Source organism: Lineus longissimus, chromosome 1 (assembly GCF_910592395.1).
Source record: "Lineus longissimus chromosome 1, tnLinLong1.2, whole genome shotgun sequence".
Lineage (NCBI taxonomy): Eukaryota > Metazoa > Nemertea > Pilidiophora > Heteronemertea > Lineidae > Lineus > Lineus longissimus.
In genome coordinates, this window is record NC_088308.1 from 13,517,842 (window position 1) to 13,536,747 (window position 18,906).

The window sequence follows — 18,906 nt, forward strand, 5'->3', positions numbered from 1 at the left end:
ACAGCACACAAACATACAATACACATTGAGAGTATATGAAATGATAATCTTGGAAGTCTACAGGCAGATGCCATGGTGGACCATAATAAACCTCAGTCATACTGGTGACCAAGGAGTGAAAAATATCAACATTACGTGCCCACTTATTATTCTTTTAAAACTGACTGACTTTGGACTGGCATTCTACTTACAAACCTAAAGACTAACAATCTTACCAATTAACACAATGTGTTTGTTAAAACAATAGCAAATATCTTAGAAAGTAGTAATTGTCATGTTCATGCCTTCCTATTCCTAGCAATTTCGATACCGTCTATTAGTGATGAAAGTATTCTGTGATATGGATGGAACAATCCTTACAGAAGTGAATAGCGCATCAGCCACTCATGAATCTCCAACTCTTACAGTGTCACAATTATCTTTTATATTATATAGACAGGGTAGTCCAGAAAACAGAAAAAATGCCACCGGATACTTCCACTACCAAGGGATTAAAACCATTGATATCAGTGGACAGGGAATCTTTCTAGGAGAGAAATATTATCAAGATCGCCCAATTTGGCTCAGTAGTTTTTGTTTTAGAGCCAATTGTTTAAGCACGCGCATAGGAAAAATCACACTTTGCCAGTAAATTGAACTTAGTAAGTAGGTGGATTAAATGTTATGTAATAATACAGATATGAGATAATGTCAACAAGGTTCCTGGTGACCATTTGCAACTGGGTAAAGGTCATGTTAGCATGGCCAGGCACAGCACAGCACACCACCGAGATGTTTGTAACCTACAACAGAAGCGTTCTGTTTTTCTGCATTGAACCTTGCCAAGGGACCCCAACTTTGCTTCGCAAAAATGTCTCTGCAACAAAAACTACTGAACAGAATCGGTCGATCTTGGTAACATTCTTCTTCTAGAAAGATTCCCCATCCACTGGTTTCAATCATTTTAATCCACTGGTAGTGGAAGTATCATGTTGCGTTTTTTCTGGACCAAACCTGTATTCTTATATATACTTTAAAACCTCAAATACAAGGAATGAGGCTCTGCCCCCATTCATTACAATGGAGGAGGGATTCTAGAACCTCAATATCAGTTCTAAAGAAAAAACTCAATGGATCTCTTTAATTAGAAGAAATGGGCCTACTATAACCAGTGATGTTGACGTCGCAATTTGGTGTCCACTGCGCCTGCATGACCGCAACTGAATGAAGATATAATTCAGGGACTGTCTGACAGCTGTGATTGTTGACCCGACGTCATGACATCATGATGACGTCATGGCATCCTTGTGACGTCATCAGTGACATCGTAGCCTCAGCCTGCATGCTATGTTGCTCATGGCAACAAGAGAGGACCAAAATGAAGGATTTTGGCTACTGGGCACCGTGCACTGATGGTATGAAGCAACCATGTGTGCCTGATAGGTCATGAAGGTGCAGGAAATGCGGTTTCGTCAAGAGAGACTCATCAGATGCGTGTGGCGACAAAGAAATACAGTTTGATATACAGAGGTATCCTGATAGCGGGACCGCAAGGAGTCAATTTCTCCCCTGGATTGACCTAGAGTAGATCTTGGTCAGTCCATCCAGGCAGTATGGCCTGCTGAAGGGCGGTCTGAGCCAAGCAGTTGGCAAAAAGTGGGTCTAGATGGTTAGAAGTTTAACCTGTGTGCCTAAAGAAGACACGTGAAACCGGAGAGGTTGAAACAGCTGGACAGTAAAGGAAATAAGTATACGGAGGGAAATAGTATTTAAATGACGTGGCAATGTACGTATACTTACCTTGGGAACATGAAATCAACAGGGGCTGGGTGCACAGATGAAAGCTTCATGGAGCTGAAGCCCATTAATAATGCACTCTGAAGTGAGCGCGGGGCCCTAGGCCCAAATGGTTGCGACAAAAATCGACCACTTACAAAGATGGGAGAGTGTGAGACTTCCTCATCACAGGCACTACAGATGTGCAGTGCCAAAGCCAGAGCACCCTGGGGTGTTCCCAGACAACGGACACCAAGGAAATAATAACAAATGATGTTGACGTGGCAATTTGGTGTCCACTGCGCCTGTATGACCGCAACTGAATGAAGAGATAATTGAGGGAATGTGTGACAGCTGTGATTGTTGACCCGACGTCATGACATCATGATGACGTCATGGCATCCTTGTGACGTCATCAGTGACGTCGTAGCCTGAGCCTGCATGCTCATGGCAACAAGAGAGGACCAAAATGAAGGATTTTGGCTACTAGGCACCGTGCACTGATGGTATGAAGCAACCATGTGTGCCTGATAGGTCATGAAGGTGCAGGAAATGCGGTTTCGTCAAGAGAGACTCATCAGATGCGTGTGGCGACAAAGAAATACGGTTGGATATACAGAGGTATCCTGATAGCGGGACCGCAAGGAGTCTACTATAACCAGTGATGTTCAATTCATTTCCCTGTCAATGTCAGCTGAGATCAGAGCGCGATTATAACACATGTGACTCCATTGGCCCATGCCCATTGACAAAAAAGAATGTCCGTTTTCCGCGGCACGGAGTGTAGCGGCAAAACATTTGTCTTTGGTCTCATTAGGGAGTTGTTTTTTTTTATTCATGCGCGGCCAACCCCTAACCGTAGTTCCTAAAATCATTGATTTCTCGGTCCTTACAGTATGTCAGCGTTGATTCAGCAGTTGTTTTGGCAAAGACATGTTTTTTTGGAGTTTCTGAAACCTAGAGCACTACTCAATAGGCGACTAACAAGAAACTACGCATTTATACTGTTGTTGCCGACGTATGTGTACACTGAACTTGGGATGTGCGTCGGCCCCATGTTGAAATGCCGTCCAGTGCCAGTTGGTGCGTTTTTCACTGATTTGTGCAAAATTCAACATATCTCAAAAGTTCAATGGTTGACCCTCGATTTTTTTTTGATTTTTGTGTAGCGTAAGCAACTGTCTTTCATGGGAGAATGGTCTCTGTAAGAATTATTCAGGAAAAAATGTATAATATTTGGGTTTTTTCGTGATTGTCCGGCCCAATTGGCAATATTGCCATTTGGGATGGTGAACAGAGCTAGGAGCAAATGCGACGCTTATGATTTATTTAAAGAAATAAAATGCCCGATTTAACATCCTGCAGAATCAGGGGAATCGGGCGTTTCCAGTGATATACGACACAAATGGGTTGTCCTCATGCATTCACTTTGGAAACGCATTTTGAAATAGATGTTACGTCCTGTTAATGAGGCACGTCATCATCGCGTACACTTGGGAAAAACTCCCTAACGACCCCTTAAGACGTAATGACGACATTTTCATGAGCTCAGAAACTATTAATTTTAACTTAACCACGTAGCTATGAATAATTTGAATAATTTCCAACAGAAATCTATATGAAATATGCAATACTGGTGAACAGAGCGCCGTTTGAAACAACAGTGTGTCATCGTTTTCTTCAACGCATTTTCAGTATGCCCGAGGTGAAACTCGGCCCTTTTCATCAAATTTGGTATCTCATGACAACGGAGGTGTCCTCTTAGAGAATCCAGTCCGACTTTTTGCACATATTACAAAGAAATGCCTTGACTACCTGAAAATACAATCTGTTCGGCATTCCCAATGTCAGTTTTGCTTGCAGCGCGAATGCAAAAAGACTAGTTGCGCTTAAAGGGGTACCTGTTTTAAGTGCTGTTTCCACCAAATGTGAACACTGCAGTGGCACAAGGCATGAATTGCCTTGCCCAAGGACTAAACAAATATGCTTCTATATGATATATGTTGAATATATGAATAGCTTGATTCTTTCTGGATAAGAATATGCATGTTTTGCAGTATGTGATTGACGCTGAACGTGATTATTTTGCACAATTGAGGCGTTCTATATATCTCGACGTATGGGATGCTAAGTATGACACAATTTGAGCAGATTGTCATAGTACATATGATATTTCCAGATGGTCGTTCCAGCCTTTCCTTTTGAGGAAACCAGTGTTGTCGGGTATCAGGAGACTTGCAGGAGGCTGCAGTTTTATCATATGTTAAAAAAAGGCTGTCAGGGTAATGTCTACCTTACCCTAAGGTCTCATTAGGGAGTTGTTTTTTTTTATTCATGCGCGGCCAAACCCTAACGGTAGTTCCTAAAATCATTGATTTCTCGGTCCTTACAGTATGTCAGCGTTGATTCAGCAGTTGTTTTGGCAAAGACATGTTTTTTTTGTGAGTTTCTGAAACCTAGAGCGCTACTCAATAGGCGACTAACAAGAAACTACGCATTTATACTGTTGTTGCCGACGTATGTGTACACTGAACTTGGGATGTGCGTCGGCCCCATGTTGAAATGCCGTCCAGTGCCAGTTGGTGCGTTTTTGCGCTGATTTGTGCAAAATTCAACATATCTCAAAAGTTCAATGGTTGACCCTCGATTTTTTTTTGATTTTTGTGTAGCGTAAGCAACTGTCTTTCATGGGAGAATGGTCTCTGTAAGAATTATTCAGGAAGAAATGTATAATATTTGGGTTTTTTCGTGATTGTCCGGCCCAATTGGCAATATTGCCATTTGGGATGGTGAACAGAGCTAGGAGCAAATGCGACGCTTATGATTTATTTAAAGAAATAAAATGCCCGATTTAACATCCTGCAGAATCAGGGGAATCGGGCGTTTCCAGTGATATACGACACAAATGGGTTGTCCTCATGCATTCACTTTGGAAACGCATTTTAAAATAGATGTTACGTCCTGCTAATGGGGCACGTCATCATCGCGAACATTTGGGAAAAACTCCCTAACAAGACCTTTGTGACATGCTGTAGGCTGGACTATGACGTCAGGAGGTGGCGCGTGCTGTCTTGGCAGCAGCCAATAGCAGGCGTGCTTTACGCTTGGGTGCGTCTTGGCGTCACTTGCAGCTCAAGCGGCCGATACAGAAGGTTCAACCAAATTTTTTCGCTTTTGTACTTCTAAAATCTATCTTCGTCCGCCTCAATGGACAAATCCGAGCTGACTAAAGCACTGGAGGACATGAAGGAAGGATTACTGTGCCGGATGGAGGCGGTTGTGGAGAGCAAAGTGGACAATATTAGGCGTGAACTGACGGATTCTAACGCGGCCACGGTGGCCGCGATTCGAAAAGTGAGACTCGAGGAGCCCAGAAAATTAAACAAGAAATCCCATGAGGAGCAGTTTAAAGTCAACAGGCAGGTCTTCGAGAGCGTAGAAGAGGCGAGAACCATCATTACGGACGGATTGCAGGCCAGGGACTGGGGCAAAGTTGAATCAGGATTCCCCCCCATGGGTGCAGGTATGGAAATGTTGGAGAAACGCAATAAAATTATTCTCTTGGCCGACTCCTTGGAGCATGGGTGGAAGACGGTCAGGGAGTACGAATCTAATCCGCTAGCTGAGGACAGTGACGATGAGCAGAAAATTCTTAAGGCGGAACTTCGTGCGGGACGGAAGCTCAAGGCTGCTGCTGGCGCAAAACGTGGCGGGCGTGGCGGCCGGCGTTACGGCGGAATGAGGATGACCCCCTACAATGTTTACAGCGCCCCCGGCGGATTCAGCGGAGGAGCGACGGCACCGAGTCAGGCAGCGGTTGCCCCAGTGTTCCAGCCGCAGCGTGGTGGCATCAAGGGAGCGTGCTTCTCTTGCGGTGCTACGACCCATTGGAAGGCGAAAAGTCCAACGATGGCTCAAGGTCGGGCGAATGCGGCGGACCTCCACAGGAGAATGATGGCGGGAGCCGCCCTGGCGTCAGCTGGGGCACCAGCAGATAAGATAAGAAGCGTGTTTACTTGTAATTCACCTGACATGCCTGAGCCAAAAATGAATGTTGTATTTTCAGCGGGTAGGCCTAACTGTAGGCTCATGTGCGGAAAATGACAACATGCTGGGCGCTGTTTTTGACTCTAGAGGAGAGGTAGGCCTAAGCGTGGATGTTCCTAGCGCCACCTGGCTGTGACCCAAAAGCAAGGCTTTTGCAAAGGTCTCAGACAAAGAATTGTTCGAGGGGCAGGCGCGGGTGGCTCTAGGCCTAGTTGATGTGTCGTCCAGTCCAATTATTCATCACCAGAGTATTTTCAAACGTTGGGCTGGTCTATATTTCGGGGTTTTTCCTAGCTCAACGCATCCTGACGTTTCGTCCCCCGTAGGCAGGTTGAGGTCTTCCAGGTCATTCTGGGAATCTGCGGGGGCGTCTCAGTTCATCCTGGACGTTATTGATGTGGGGTATCAGTTGCCTTTTTACATGTGTCCAGCTGCGTGTCACTTGGCAAATAATCGTTCAGCATTGGTTAATGCTGTTTTTGTGGAGGAAGAGATTGCCAAACTATACAGGTTGGGGTGCATTTCTGTCTGCGAAGAACCTCCGTTAGTCGTTAATCCCCTTTCTGTGGCTGTCAATGCCAAGGATAAGAAGAGGTTAATTCTGGATCTCAGATATGTTAATATGCATCTCTTGAGGGAACATTTCAAAATGGAGGACATGCTGGTCGGAAAACAACTTTTCGATTCCAATGAGTTGCTATTCGTCTTTGATATCCAGAAGTATTAAGGTAGCAGGAAGGGTTGGGCGTTTGTGGTTTCTGAGTCTGAGGGGGTTGGTGTCTGTTGACTGTGCTTTAAGAGAGACTAGGCATGGCGCCAGTCTCTCTTAAAGCACAGTCAACAGGCATTTGGTCTCAGTATTTGGGTAAGTACAGAATCAAGGCAGCTCAGAGTCAGAGAGCAATGATTGAACGATGCTGTGGACAAGTCCAAGGATACTGCATCAGTCACGACCAACTTCTCATCAGAAAGCGTCACCACCAGCATATTAAATGTTCAGTTCCAACCTGTACCAGTCCAATGCACGCCTGTCATGGTCAGCAGTGGTCAGCTTAGCGCGATATGGAACATTCTTCCGAAACTCAAGCGAGGGAAGTCTGCTCATTAGCATATCTCGCGCACTGCTCCTTCTTGTCAAACATCGTATTGAAATCGTAATGGAAAACGTCTGGCTTTGCGCCAGACATTGAGACTAATAAGTGAAGAATTAATAGGTAAAGAACTTCTACTTGCGCGAGACTGCTGTGATAAAATTATCATTGCAGAGACTCCGGTGACGTACACATATATTTTTTACAATCAAAAATGTCCTCAAAAGACGTAATGGAATGATTATTTTATTGATATATTTCCTTCTATATACCTTCCAATTATCACTTTATACAAATAGATCGGGGTTAGGTCGCATGCTTTTCTTTCCTGGTGACACTATAAAGCAAAATAGTTGCAACCCCGTAAATGCGGTGACCCGTTATAAATGTTTCACCAGCTTCACTTTTTTGCCGCTACGCAGCGCTTTGGGCCCTTGCGTCAAGGGGGCGTATCCTCATGTCTAAATTTGGCCAGGGCACCGGCATTATCTGGGCTTCAGCTGGATTTTCCAGGGCAGGGTTGTATATTTCGTCTTTAACGTGCTCCCTTTTGGTTTATCTCGGGGGCCTTTTCTTTTCACCAAAATTGGGCGAGTTCTGGTCAAATGAAATGGCCAGGGCCATTGTGCTCACCTCATGTGGAGGAAAGATGGATAAAGAGCATGGTCTTGTGTCATGTAGTGTTAGGTTTGATGTAGGTCCAAGCAATTACAATTTCCCCAAAATGGCCAATTTACAGTACATTCGACCTCTGTGACCTTGAAAAGTAGGTCAAATCAAAGAAGACCCGGGTGACACATTGAATGGTTGTTAGAATTAGATGTACCTATGATATAAAATTGGTGCCAATCGGGCAAGTCATTACAAGGAATAACGGCATTTTGAAGAATTTAGGATTTGGCCCCCTCCCTGGAGGCCAAACGGCAAATCAGATCGCACCAAACTTCGGTACCTGAGATCACCTGACCAAGGGGTACATGTGTACTTAATTTGTGATCAATAGTCATTGCAGTTAAGAAACGTGCCATAGTTACGGCCTGACGGCGAATTTACGCCATTTGACCTCTGTGACCTTGACAAGAAGGTCAAATTAAAAACCTGTGTGACATATACTGTATGGTGGTTAGATGTACCCATGATATCAAATTGGTGGCAATCGGGCAAGAAGTTAAGGAATAATCACATTTTTAAGGTTTTTGGATTTTGCCCCCTGGTGGTCAAGTGGTGAATCATATTGGACCAAACTTCGGTCCCTGAGATCACCTGACTAAGGGGTAAATGTGTACCAAATTTGGTATCAATAGTCATTGCAGTTTAGAAACGTGCCATCGTTACATCCTAACGGCCAATTTACACCATTTGACCTCTGTGACCTTGAAAAGGAGTTCAATTCAAAAACCCGGAGGATATATGATGCACCTTTGCTAGAAGTACCTACCATATTTTTTTCAAAATTTCCCGACTACTATTAAGGGAGATATTGCATATTTTCACTTTTAACGTTTGGCCCCCTGGTGGCCAAACCATGAAACGAATCGGACCGAAACTTGGTCTCCCAGGTGTCATTACATAAGGGTACATGTGTACCAAGTTTCAACTCAATAGCTCCAACAGTTACGAAACGTGCCCTGCTAACGGACGACGGACGACGACGGACGACGACGACGACGGACGACGACGACGACGACGATGACGACGACGACGACGGACGACGGACGCCACGGTATGGGATAAGCTCACCTCTGCTAAGAGGTGAGCTAAAAATGGAGGTCTCTCGGTTTTCAAAATCATCCTGTATCTGGATGATGATATGGGGGGCGCCGTTTCTGGAGAGGCGCAGAAGGTTAGTGATAAAGTCAGGAGGGATCTGCTTGACAGCGGGTTTATAGTTATCAAACCTAAAAGTTGCTGGGTCCCGAGCGTATCTCAGACGTGGTTGGGGCATATCATTGATACAAGCGCAGGTCTCGTTGCCTTTACAACAGATTGAGTTGATAGGTGCATTGCTGCCTTAAAAGTGTTGTTATATTTGGTAAGCACTACTGGATCCACAGTTAAGGTGAAAGGGGTGGCCAGAGTGGCAGGACAGATCATTTCCATGATTCATGGGGTGGGACCCATCACCAGGTTGATGACAAGAAACTTGTATGCATGCATTGAGTCAAGGTCTTCTTGGTTGAGTAACATCCTCTTAAGTGAAGCAGCTTTAGAGGAGCTCAATTTCTGGCTCAAGGAGCTAAAAAGTCTCAATGGCAGGTTCACAGATAACCAGAATGTTGCCCACATCATGTCAGTGGGCAGTATGAAGAACGATCTTCAGGCCTTAGCACTTGGATTGTTTAAGATTTGTAGAGATAGCAAGATAGAGATTGATATTCAATGGATCCCTAGAGGGGAGAACGTGTTTGCTGACAGTCTCAGCCATGTGGTCGATCGAGATGATTGGGAGGTTTCAGATGCCACCTTCCAGTGGTTAGACAGCCTGTGGGGCCCTCACACGGTGGATAGGTTTGCGTGCGATTACAATGCTAAATTACCCAGATTTAATTCCAGGTTCTGGGTGCCAGGGGTGGAGGACGTGGATGCCTTTGCACAATGCTGGAGCAGGGAGAATAACCGGTTGGTTCCTCCCCTTGCTTTGGTTTTGTTGGTGCTCTACAAGTTAACGTCGGAAAGATGCTCATTGACACTGATTGTGCCCTTGTGGAGATCAGCATCATTTTGGACCGCAGTTTGTCCAGATGGGGTACATTATGCTCGGTGCATCTCAAGTTGGGTGGATGTTCACCAATTTCCTGGCTGGGTAAAGCCTGGCAAGTGCGCCATCAATCCAATGTTTAATGGGAGGAAGTTACCATTCAGAATGCTGGTGTTGAGAGTAGATGGCGGTCGGCAAAGAAGAGGTATTAAGGGGTTTTGCACGAGTGAGGAAGGAGTGTGTTCACAGTGCAGAATTCAAAGCGAATAGTCAATTATTTCATCCTGCGATCAATGTTGTCTTGGCCTTTTTTTCAGGTTTTGCAGTGAATCACCCTAAAGTGTTAGTGAAGAGGGATGCCTATTTGCAGCAGATAACAAAGGAGCTCCGAGAATTCTTGGCATCATCCAGAGCAGGAGGGACGGTCAAACGGTACATGGGAGCTGTGCAGAAGTGGATGTCATTTGCCAAGGAGCATGGAATTCCGGAATTTCCGGCCAGACCAGAGGATTTTCGTTTGTATCTCTTACACGTGGCAAAAGCTGTTCGTAGTCTGTCTGCAGTGGATGCTGTTTTCTATGTGGAGTTAAGTGGTTCCATGAGTGTGGCGATTTGCCTTCTCCCACTCTGAGTAACAGTGTCAATAATGTTTTCGAAGCAGCCTAGCGTTCCTTGGCCAAAAAACGTAGGCCAATGCAACCAGTACCAGCTAACAAGCTGTTAGATTTGTGTCGTCTTTACAAAGACAGCAGAGATTTGACTCGGGTTAGGACAGTCACCATGGCAGTTGTTGCCTTTGCAGGTTTTCTCCGTGCTGACGAGTTGAGGCAAATTCAAGCAGAATATGTTTCTTTTCATCCTGACTACGTTTCTATTAATATCAAAAAGAGCAAAACAGACCAGTTCAGTGAAGGGAGTCAAGTAGATTTAGCTAAGACAGGGTCTGTGGCTTGCCCAGTGTTTTGGTTGAGCAGATATTTCGATTTTGCACAGCTTTCCTTGGAGTCACTTTCATACATTTTCAGGCAGAATATCTGCGGGGTAAAAAAGATGGTTTCGGTTAACAAGCCTCCGAGTTACTCAGCTTTGAGGAACAGTGTCGTGCCTTTGGCTAAATCTGTTATGCAGCCAGGTGCCCGAGTGGGTATGCATTCCTTCAGGGCAGGTGGTGCATCTGCTGCAGTTCAGGCTGGAGTAAACGATCGATTGCTGCAAAGACATGGCAGGTGGAAGGCTGCTAGCTCTAAAAATCGTTATGTGCAAGAAAGCATTCCTAATAGGTTATTGGTTTCAGCTAATTTGAGAATTTAGTTAAAGTATATAAAGTTTTGTTGTATGCAACATATGCTATGTAGTCAATTTGATAATTCATTGTAGGTAACTGGTACCGGTACATTATTTTTGTTATCGTTAGGCCCTAAACCCACATCCTTTGATGTTGCAGCAGAGTATGCCATTTGGCACTGCATTACACTCGCTGCGATACTGTTTATGAGAGTACTTATGTGTTTGTGTTCTTTGTTGTAGAGTAGTTGCCATGGGGACAAAATTGGACGACCTGTCCTAGGTTGTGACAGCTGTCCTTGGTTTTGGCAGGGTGCCCTGTCTTGAAGTGGAGCAAAGACTGTCCGTTTTCCGCGCCACGGAGTGTAGCGGCAAAACATTTGTCTTTGTGACATGCTGTAGGCTGGACTATGATGTCAGGAGGTGGCGCGTGCTGTCTTGGCAGGAGCCAATAGCAGGCGTGCTTTACGCTGGGGTGCGTCTTGGCGTCACTTGAAGCTCAAGCGGCCGATACAGAAGGTTCAACCACATTTTTCTTTCCCCCAAGTTTTATAGGTAGCGATTGTATACTTGCTGATACAATGTGAGTCTCCTTAACTATGTACATGTACCTTTCAATGGGTTTCTTTTTTCCGGTTAGCACATTGTCATTTCTTGTGTGTTTTGGGCTGGGTAGAGGCAGTAGGTGAGTTAACACTGAGTTGTCACTGCACTGGTAATTAACCTACCTCTCCCTTCCTTAAAAAATAAAAAATAGATAAAGGAAGTAGGGTTGGGTAGCTGGCAGTCAACATTCTGTTTCTTCCTGCTTAATGACACGGGATTGGCATTTGCTGCTAGTGTTAGGCCTACTTGTACCAGTACTCTCTTCTCTCTAGTTGGCGCTTTCCAACTATGCTGTAGCACCTTTATTAGCCGCTTGCAGAGTAGCAGAGTATGCCATTTGCAATGCATTACACTCACTGCGATACTGTTTATAAGAGTACTTATGTGTTTGTGTTCTTTGTTGTAGAGTAGTTGCCATGGAGACAGAATTGGACGACCTGTCCTAGGTTGTGACAGATATCCTTGGTTGTGGCAGGGTGTCCTGTCTTGAAGTGGATCAAAGACTAATACCTGACTTATTGGCCCATCCCAATTCTAAACCATTGTAATGATTGGGGACGGAGCCTCATTCCTTGTATTCGAGTGTATATGTGGCAAGAAAGGACGAGACGTTTTTTTACTGCAGTATGTTTGTTCTTCTGGTTCATCAGTAAACTATTTTTCTTGACGTGTTTTATGCTTTTCCAATTTTGCTGCAGCTCTTAGATAATAGAAAAACACGTTATTCGTTAATTTTAGTGTGCACAAGTCCTGGTGCAAAAATACCTTTCCCACCACGCGAGTGCACGCAGAGATTCAAGTTCAGGTCACACTGCTATTACTACGCAACATCATTTCTATTATCAAAGTGCCGTCAGCGTGATGTGGAAAAAATTAATATCTACACCAAGACGTCACAAGGTAGATCCATGGCACCAGAAAGCGCCTTATTAGTGCATCATTCAAGATGGAAAAGGATCGACGCACGAAGAGTGAACTCCGGTCAAATCGGAGTCAACATCGGAAAAGCATGATAATTCAGGCAGATTTTATTTTTTTTACTGTAAGAACTTGCAGTTGTGTCTTTCCAGAGTTTGGAGGGGTTGGCTAGGGCTTGTTGTTTGTTGTTTGTCGATGAATAGAGTGGTAAATGAGAGGGGCAGGGGTAGAAATGGTTTGGGGGCCAGGGCTTGTTCCGTATAAAGAGGTGGAAAATAAAGAAACATGGGAATTGCTGTATTTTTACAGATAATTTGTATTCATATTGTCTCAAGTAATGTTTAAGGGGAATTTACAGATTGTTTATATTTCTAGACGTCTGAGTATTGACAAGTGTCATCTCCAGCATTTACGGGTTGACCATAGGCACCACCATTTTGGCTTGAACTTGGAGATTGGAGAACATTAATAGCAAAAGAATCACAAAGGAACATAGAACGTGAATAAACGCATGGATCATTGCGGTAGTTTCATTTTCACATGCATTGTGAATTGTATTTCCATATATACCTTCCACCTGGGGATGATGCTATATGAGAAATGTTGGTTGTGTGCATGTACCTCCAAAGAAATGAAATAACTTTTGATGATATTGCACTATCAAAGGTGCAGAAATATTCCAAAAGGAGACAATTAGTAATTAGAAGGAAGAGAAGAATATTTGCCCGCAATTTTTCCTGAATGAATGAATTATTATTGTGATTCAATATCCCATTTGTTTCTTACTGGAATTGATGAATGCAGAAAGTTTCACATGCATTGCCCATTTTCATACGAAACGTAACCCTGGAGGCCAGATTGAATCTACTGTTCACGGACAAGGGTGACTCGCGGGTAAGTTTGCAGTGCATTATAGCCCTCTAAACCTACATACGCAACAATGAACTAGTGAGGAGCGTGCGCTGGAGTAAAGAGAAAAATGGCCAAATAGAAAGTTTCCAGCTTCATAGCCGGAGACGAATTACTTAACTTTGTCTAGTTTCTTTTACACAATTATACCCTAATTGATATATGCTGTCTGGTAATTTGCTTTATATATGAATCAAGTGAATAGTAAATACATTACCTGGAAGAAGTAATGAAAGCCCATATTGGAGTATCAAAATTGGGCCATGTCGATTTAATGGAATCAACAGAATTTCTACGGGAACAATGCTAAAACTGCATTAAATTGCTTGACAATTAAATAATGTTATTAGGGATCACGTCCAAAGTCCGCACGCGAAATTTCGCCTGGTCGAATATCGCCACACTCATTCGCCTCCAAATCGCTCCCTGCTTCAGCGATTCTATCATGATCAGGCGAAAATTCAGACTGAATGAAAATCGCAGGCGAAAACAATAATCGCGCCTAATTTGCTCTCACCAACCATCGGAACGAAGTGAATATTACATGTGTTGTAGTATGCGAATTCCGACATCAGCTGATACCAGACTGAACAAAAACACAAACTGGAATTCCCAGTCAACCTGACTCCAGTAATCAAATACATCACACTATCCACGAGGAGCTAGGCCTACACAAATTTGGCACAGAGGTTTGAAGTTCTTAGTATTATGGTATGCATTCCGAAGGATTGTGGCGGAATGTACCGAATCATACAGCTAATCACAGTTAGGCTAATGTTTCCGAGTCTCAGCCAACCAATCAAGATCGTAGGTAGTATCCGGTCATCCTCAACAGCGTCCACCAGCGCCCACCAGCATTCACCAGGTTTAAAGTCAGGTATAAAGTCATCAAAATAAAATTTAATGGCCATAAACGTAATAAGTACACCATAAAAAACACATTTCCTGAAAATTTCATGACTTTTGGGTGTAAGATAAGGGAGATGTTGTCTAAAATCACAGGGCTCCTATTGTATTGGGACGCCCTATCATTTCCTCCAAGTCAAATCCAACATGATGTCCGCCGACTGAGTGGTGGACGCTGGTACATTTTAGACAACAACTCGCTATTAAATCCAGCACATAAATGTCACAGAACGATCAGGAAATGTCCTGCTTATTTCATTTATGACCATTAGATTTTACGGCTTTAAGTATGTGTTTAAACCTGGTGGACGCTGTTTAGTATGACCCGATTTGTTTACATCACATGACTGCACTTTTCCACCGATAAAAAAATGAAAAGTCGTTGCAAAATCGTTCCGAATATCGGACAAGCATGCAAGAGCCACCGATTTCGTAAAATCGCTCCATTATCGCCTGGAGCGATTTTTGGGGCGAAATCGAAGAATAGGCACGATTGTGGGCGAATTTCGCATCTGACATACCGGCGATTTCATATCATATTTTACCATAAAATGTACCAATGTAAAATGTATCGCCTCACATTCGCCGGTTGATTTTCGGATAGATTTCGCAGGCGAAATACTGTAGGGTGAATTTCGCCAGCGAATATTGCGTGAGGACATTGGACGTGATCCCTTACTAACAATAGATACAACATTCCCAGGCTATTAGAATGTTATAAATCGCTATATTCATCGAGAAGCAAATTCATCCCCCGGACAAGCTTTTGAAAAGGTGTGCGAGGTATTGTTTTCGTGGCCTTGTTCCCCATCCTACCAATATACTTTTGAACTGTGGGATATACAGGTAGAACAAGAGCGCAGTCTATATTACCTGCATATGATGTTGTTTCTGGGAATCCCCATTCTCCTGTTAGCACATATCGGAGTGTTTGGTCATTGATTTTTCACGATTTTCATGTAAGTAGAGAAGGTTTGTATGAGATACTAAAATGTTCTCTAAAATCCACAGCAAGCTTTCATAATGCAGGATATTAGTTAGTTTCGAAAGTTTCTGGTGTTTTTTCCCTCGAAAACAGGCCGATCAGGTTCATGATGTCATGACCGTGTACACGGGTAGTGGCAACCCATCCCAAGCTGAAGTGAAGAATGCATAGGCATGCATGCTTGTGTATCAATCTACGATACATGCTCACGCTAAGGTCATGCATGTCTAGGCTACCTTGCGTCTCTACCTACCATGTGTCTACCATTACCAATCCTCAACCAAGTCTACAAGTAGACTAAACTTAGTACAATGGTTCTGGAACAATTCCCCACTGGACATTTGCCCCCCCCCCCCCCACGCCAATTGCCCCCTGCCCCCAGGACTATCCCCCTACAGCCCTAGGACAATTGCCTCCAGACGAGTGCCCCCCCCCCCCCCGCCGGAAATGCCTCCTGGGCACCTGGGGGGTGGGGGGTGGGGGGCGTTAAGGAGGTAAAATTATGGGGGGGGGGCAGTTGGAAGGGTGTGCTCTGATGTGAGGAAAATAGTCCAGGGGTCCCTGTCAAAAGGAGTGAAAATATGAGGCAGAAGTCAGGGGCGGGTAAATATCTGGGGAGGTAATGTACATTTAGGCTATGGGGAGCAGTTAATGAAGGGCAATTAGCCTAAATGGAAATGGTCCATGGGTAAAGGAAGAGTAGGAGAACGAAGGGGGTAGGAGAATGAACGGGGGGGGGGGGGGGGGCTAGATTGCCCCAGACCTGTTTCTTCTCAAAATGTCACTATACCGGTACCTTGCATGTGACAAAAACCCCTAGACTTAAGCCCTACTATTAGCCTAGACTGTAACCACGCCCCTCACATCACTCATGCAATACATGTTACTACGCTCCTATAGTGAGCACTTCAAGGGAGCACAGAGTCTGGTTTTGAGAGATACTAACCTAAGCCTATCTATTAACTAAACCTAGAACACTAAGTTCGTGGGGAGAAGAAATTTGAAGAAATTCCTGGCCGCCCACCTTTAAAATCGCACGACAGGCCCATACCATAATACGCCCGTCTTGCGACACAGGCTTATAAGAATTAGGTGTATTTAGACATAAGAAGCCCAGGTTTATCCATTAAATATCACTTCATAAGGGTATGGGTGAAGGAGGAAGGCAGATTTGGAGGTTGATTTTTTTTTTGAAAAATCACAAGCGTTTCCAAAATAACCTGACACAGGGTGGCCAGTAAGGAAAAAATAATCAACAGTGAACTGGTCAATGAGCGGTTTATTAACTTTTGAACTCTGACTTCAGTGAACTTGAGAATTAGGCAAGCCAAAAACTGCTGTGAAATGGATGTACGCGTATCATCAGTAGGATTTATTACATTATTTTCACTTTCAGCGTCACACCCAAGTGGTGACCGTAATTTTCTAAAGTGAGCTGCCCAACTGATCTGCTACAATTTAATAGCATATGAAAAGAAAAATCATTCCTTAACTTTTAAATTTTGACCTCAGTGACCTTGATGCAAAGGCCAGGGGCCATTGTGCTCACCGCATAAACATTTAGTAGACAATTCATGCTGGTAAAGAATATTGAAACGACTAGGGTTTTTGTTCATCATATTTGTTTTTAATGACAACACTACCCCTGTCTACCCCAGGTTTTTATGTGTGATTTAATAGTTTTGTGTGTGATGATCATGTCTGAAAGTATAATTTTCTTTCAACCTGTTGTGCTAACATTGGGAGAACCATCTTTGTTTACATACTTCAGATATCAATTGGTTATGAGTATTTGGAGCATTTTGATTGGTTTAAAGTCTGCTACTCCAGTTGTAATTTCCTGAAAGTTCTCACTCATGTGTAAGGGAGTAAAGATCATCTAAATTCAGTACCTTATAGATATATTATGCTATTCAAAGCCAGGCACTTTGGGTAATATCACTTGTAGGATGTATTGAGCATATTTCTGCTAGGAAACTTTAATTGAGTGTTTTATAGTTTGTACACAGTTCGTTTTTGCCATGCATTGTGGGTGAGCATCTTATTTGCATGCTGCTATTTAAAGGGCAGCACCCCTTTGATTGATCAGATTGACCCACGCCGCGCTTAGACGCGAATCTCTCCACTAGATGATCCCGATATGATGCCAACCCTTTATGTTGAGGACATATCGTCCACGAACAACCGCTGCCGTCAAGATTCAACATCCGTTTCCTTTGTTCCAAACTTCACGTCAATCTCCCTGTGCTTTCCACTTGCATCCATTTTACATTTTGAAGACTGCTCATAATGTCATGATAATGAGGATGTCTTATGTTTCTTGTATTTCACACCCTCGGCGGCATTTTCTGCGAAAGCCGCATTTTCTGTAACTGTATATTCATTATGTAATGGTGTTGTAACGGATTGGAGATGAAGCAGGTGTTTGTACATAAATTTTAGTAAACTCGATTTACCTTGTTTGGTTTCTTATTTGAGTTAGGCGTCTGTGGACAGCTCTGTATGTCCCAGTGGATCCTCTCAACTCCCCTTTCCTGGCAGTATCATATCTCTGGCCCCCAAGGTTGTGCCAATATAGCCAAATGAAAGTTTTTTGTTATTTAATCTCAAACGAACTTAAAAAGTAGGTCAAATCTAAAACCCACGTGACTTAAAGTACTGTATGATGGTTAGATGTACCCATGATATAAAATAGTTGGCAATCGGGCAAGTAGTTAAGCAATAATCGCATTTCTAAGGTTTTCAGATCTGGCTCCCTGGTGGCCAAGGGGTCAATCAGTCCCCGATATCACTTTGGTTCCTGAGATATCCCGACTAAAGGGAACCGCACATGTGTACTGAATGTGCGATCAAACAGGTCACTGCAGTTAAGAAATGTGACATAGTTAAGGCCTAACGACTGATTTATGTGCTTTGACCTCTGTGACCTTGAAAAGTAGGTCAAATCAAACACATTTGAGATCTGATGTATCCTTGCTTGGAGTAGGTGCCATCAAACTATTATCGAAAACAAGCCACTAAGAAGCGAGCTATTGCACTTTTAACCTTGTCAGTTTTGACCCCCTGAAGGTCAAGTCAAGAATCAGTTTAGACTGAAATTCTGCATCAGAGGTTATCTGATGTAGGGGGTCATGTGTTCAAGTTTGAAGTTCATAGCTTTAACGGTTAAGAAACGTGCCACAGTTACAGTCAAATAACCAATTCATGCTATTTTACCTCTGCAACCTTGAAAAGTAGGTCAAATCAAAACCCTGTATGATACACATGTATGTTTATATGTATCCTTGCTTGGACTACCTAGCATCAGAAATTTAGTAAAAATAAGTCGCTTAAAGGTGATTAATCATACCTTTTAGGTTTTAACTTTTGGCCCCCTGGTGGCCAAGTTAAGAATGAGATCTGACCAAAAGTCAGTGTCAGAAGTCATCTGACCTAGGGGGTCATGTGTACAAAGTTTCAAGTTGATATAATAGCCCTAGCGGTTAAGAAACGTGCCTCTATCTCTGAAAGAGAATATAGATGACGCCGAACGTCGTTGATTGATGCAGGACACTGCAGTATTGTATAGACTCCCCTATGACGAGAGAAAATAAGGTCAAACCAAAAATTTGTTTGATATACAATGTACCATCAGGTAGGCACACTAACAATATGAATTTCATTACATTCCGTTGAGTTGCATAGGAGTCACTTTTTTTCTTTTTTTC

General features: G+C 43.5%; 2 protein-coding genes across 2 annotated transcripts in view; one reads left to right on the plus strand and one right to left on the minus strand.

The window, feature by feature from the left end:
• The window catches only part of LOC135482751 (voltage-dependent T-type calcium channel subunit alpha-1H-like), a 603,345-nt gene that overhangs the window by 247,387 nt on the left and 337,052 nt on the right, over positions 1-18,906 (minus strand). The window lies entirely within an intron of this gene.
• Positions 5,269-6,529, plus strand: LOC135496587 (uncharacterized). Its single transcript, XM_064785962.1, has 2 exons — positions 5,269-5,729; positions 6,097-6,529. The coding sequence occupies exons 1-2, from the start codon at positions 5,269-5,271 to the stop codon at positions 6,527-6,529; spliced, it is 894 nt and encodes a 297-aa protein (XP_064642032.1).

Bases quoted from the DNA above. Each gene is read 5' to 3' on its own strand.
- LOC135496587 (XM_064785962.1), top strand. From the start codon at position 5,269: ATGGGTGCAGGTATGGAAATGTTGGAGAAACGCAATAAAATTATTCTC. The intron at 5,730-6,096 runs GTCAGCTGGGGC...GGTTTTTCCTAG, and splicing joins ATGGCGGGAGCCGCCCTGGC to CTCAACGCATCCTGACGTTT.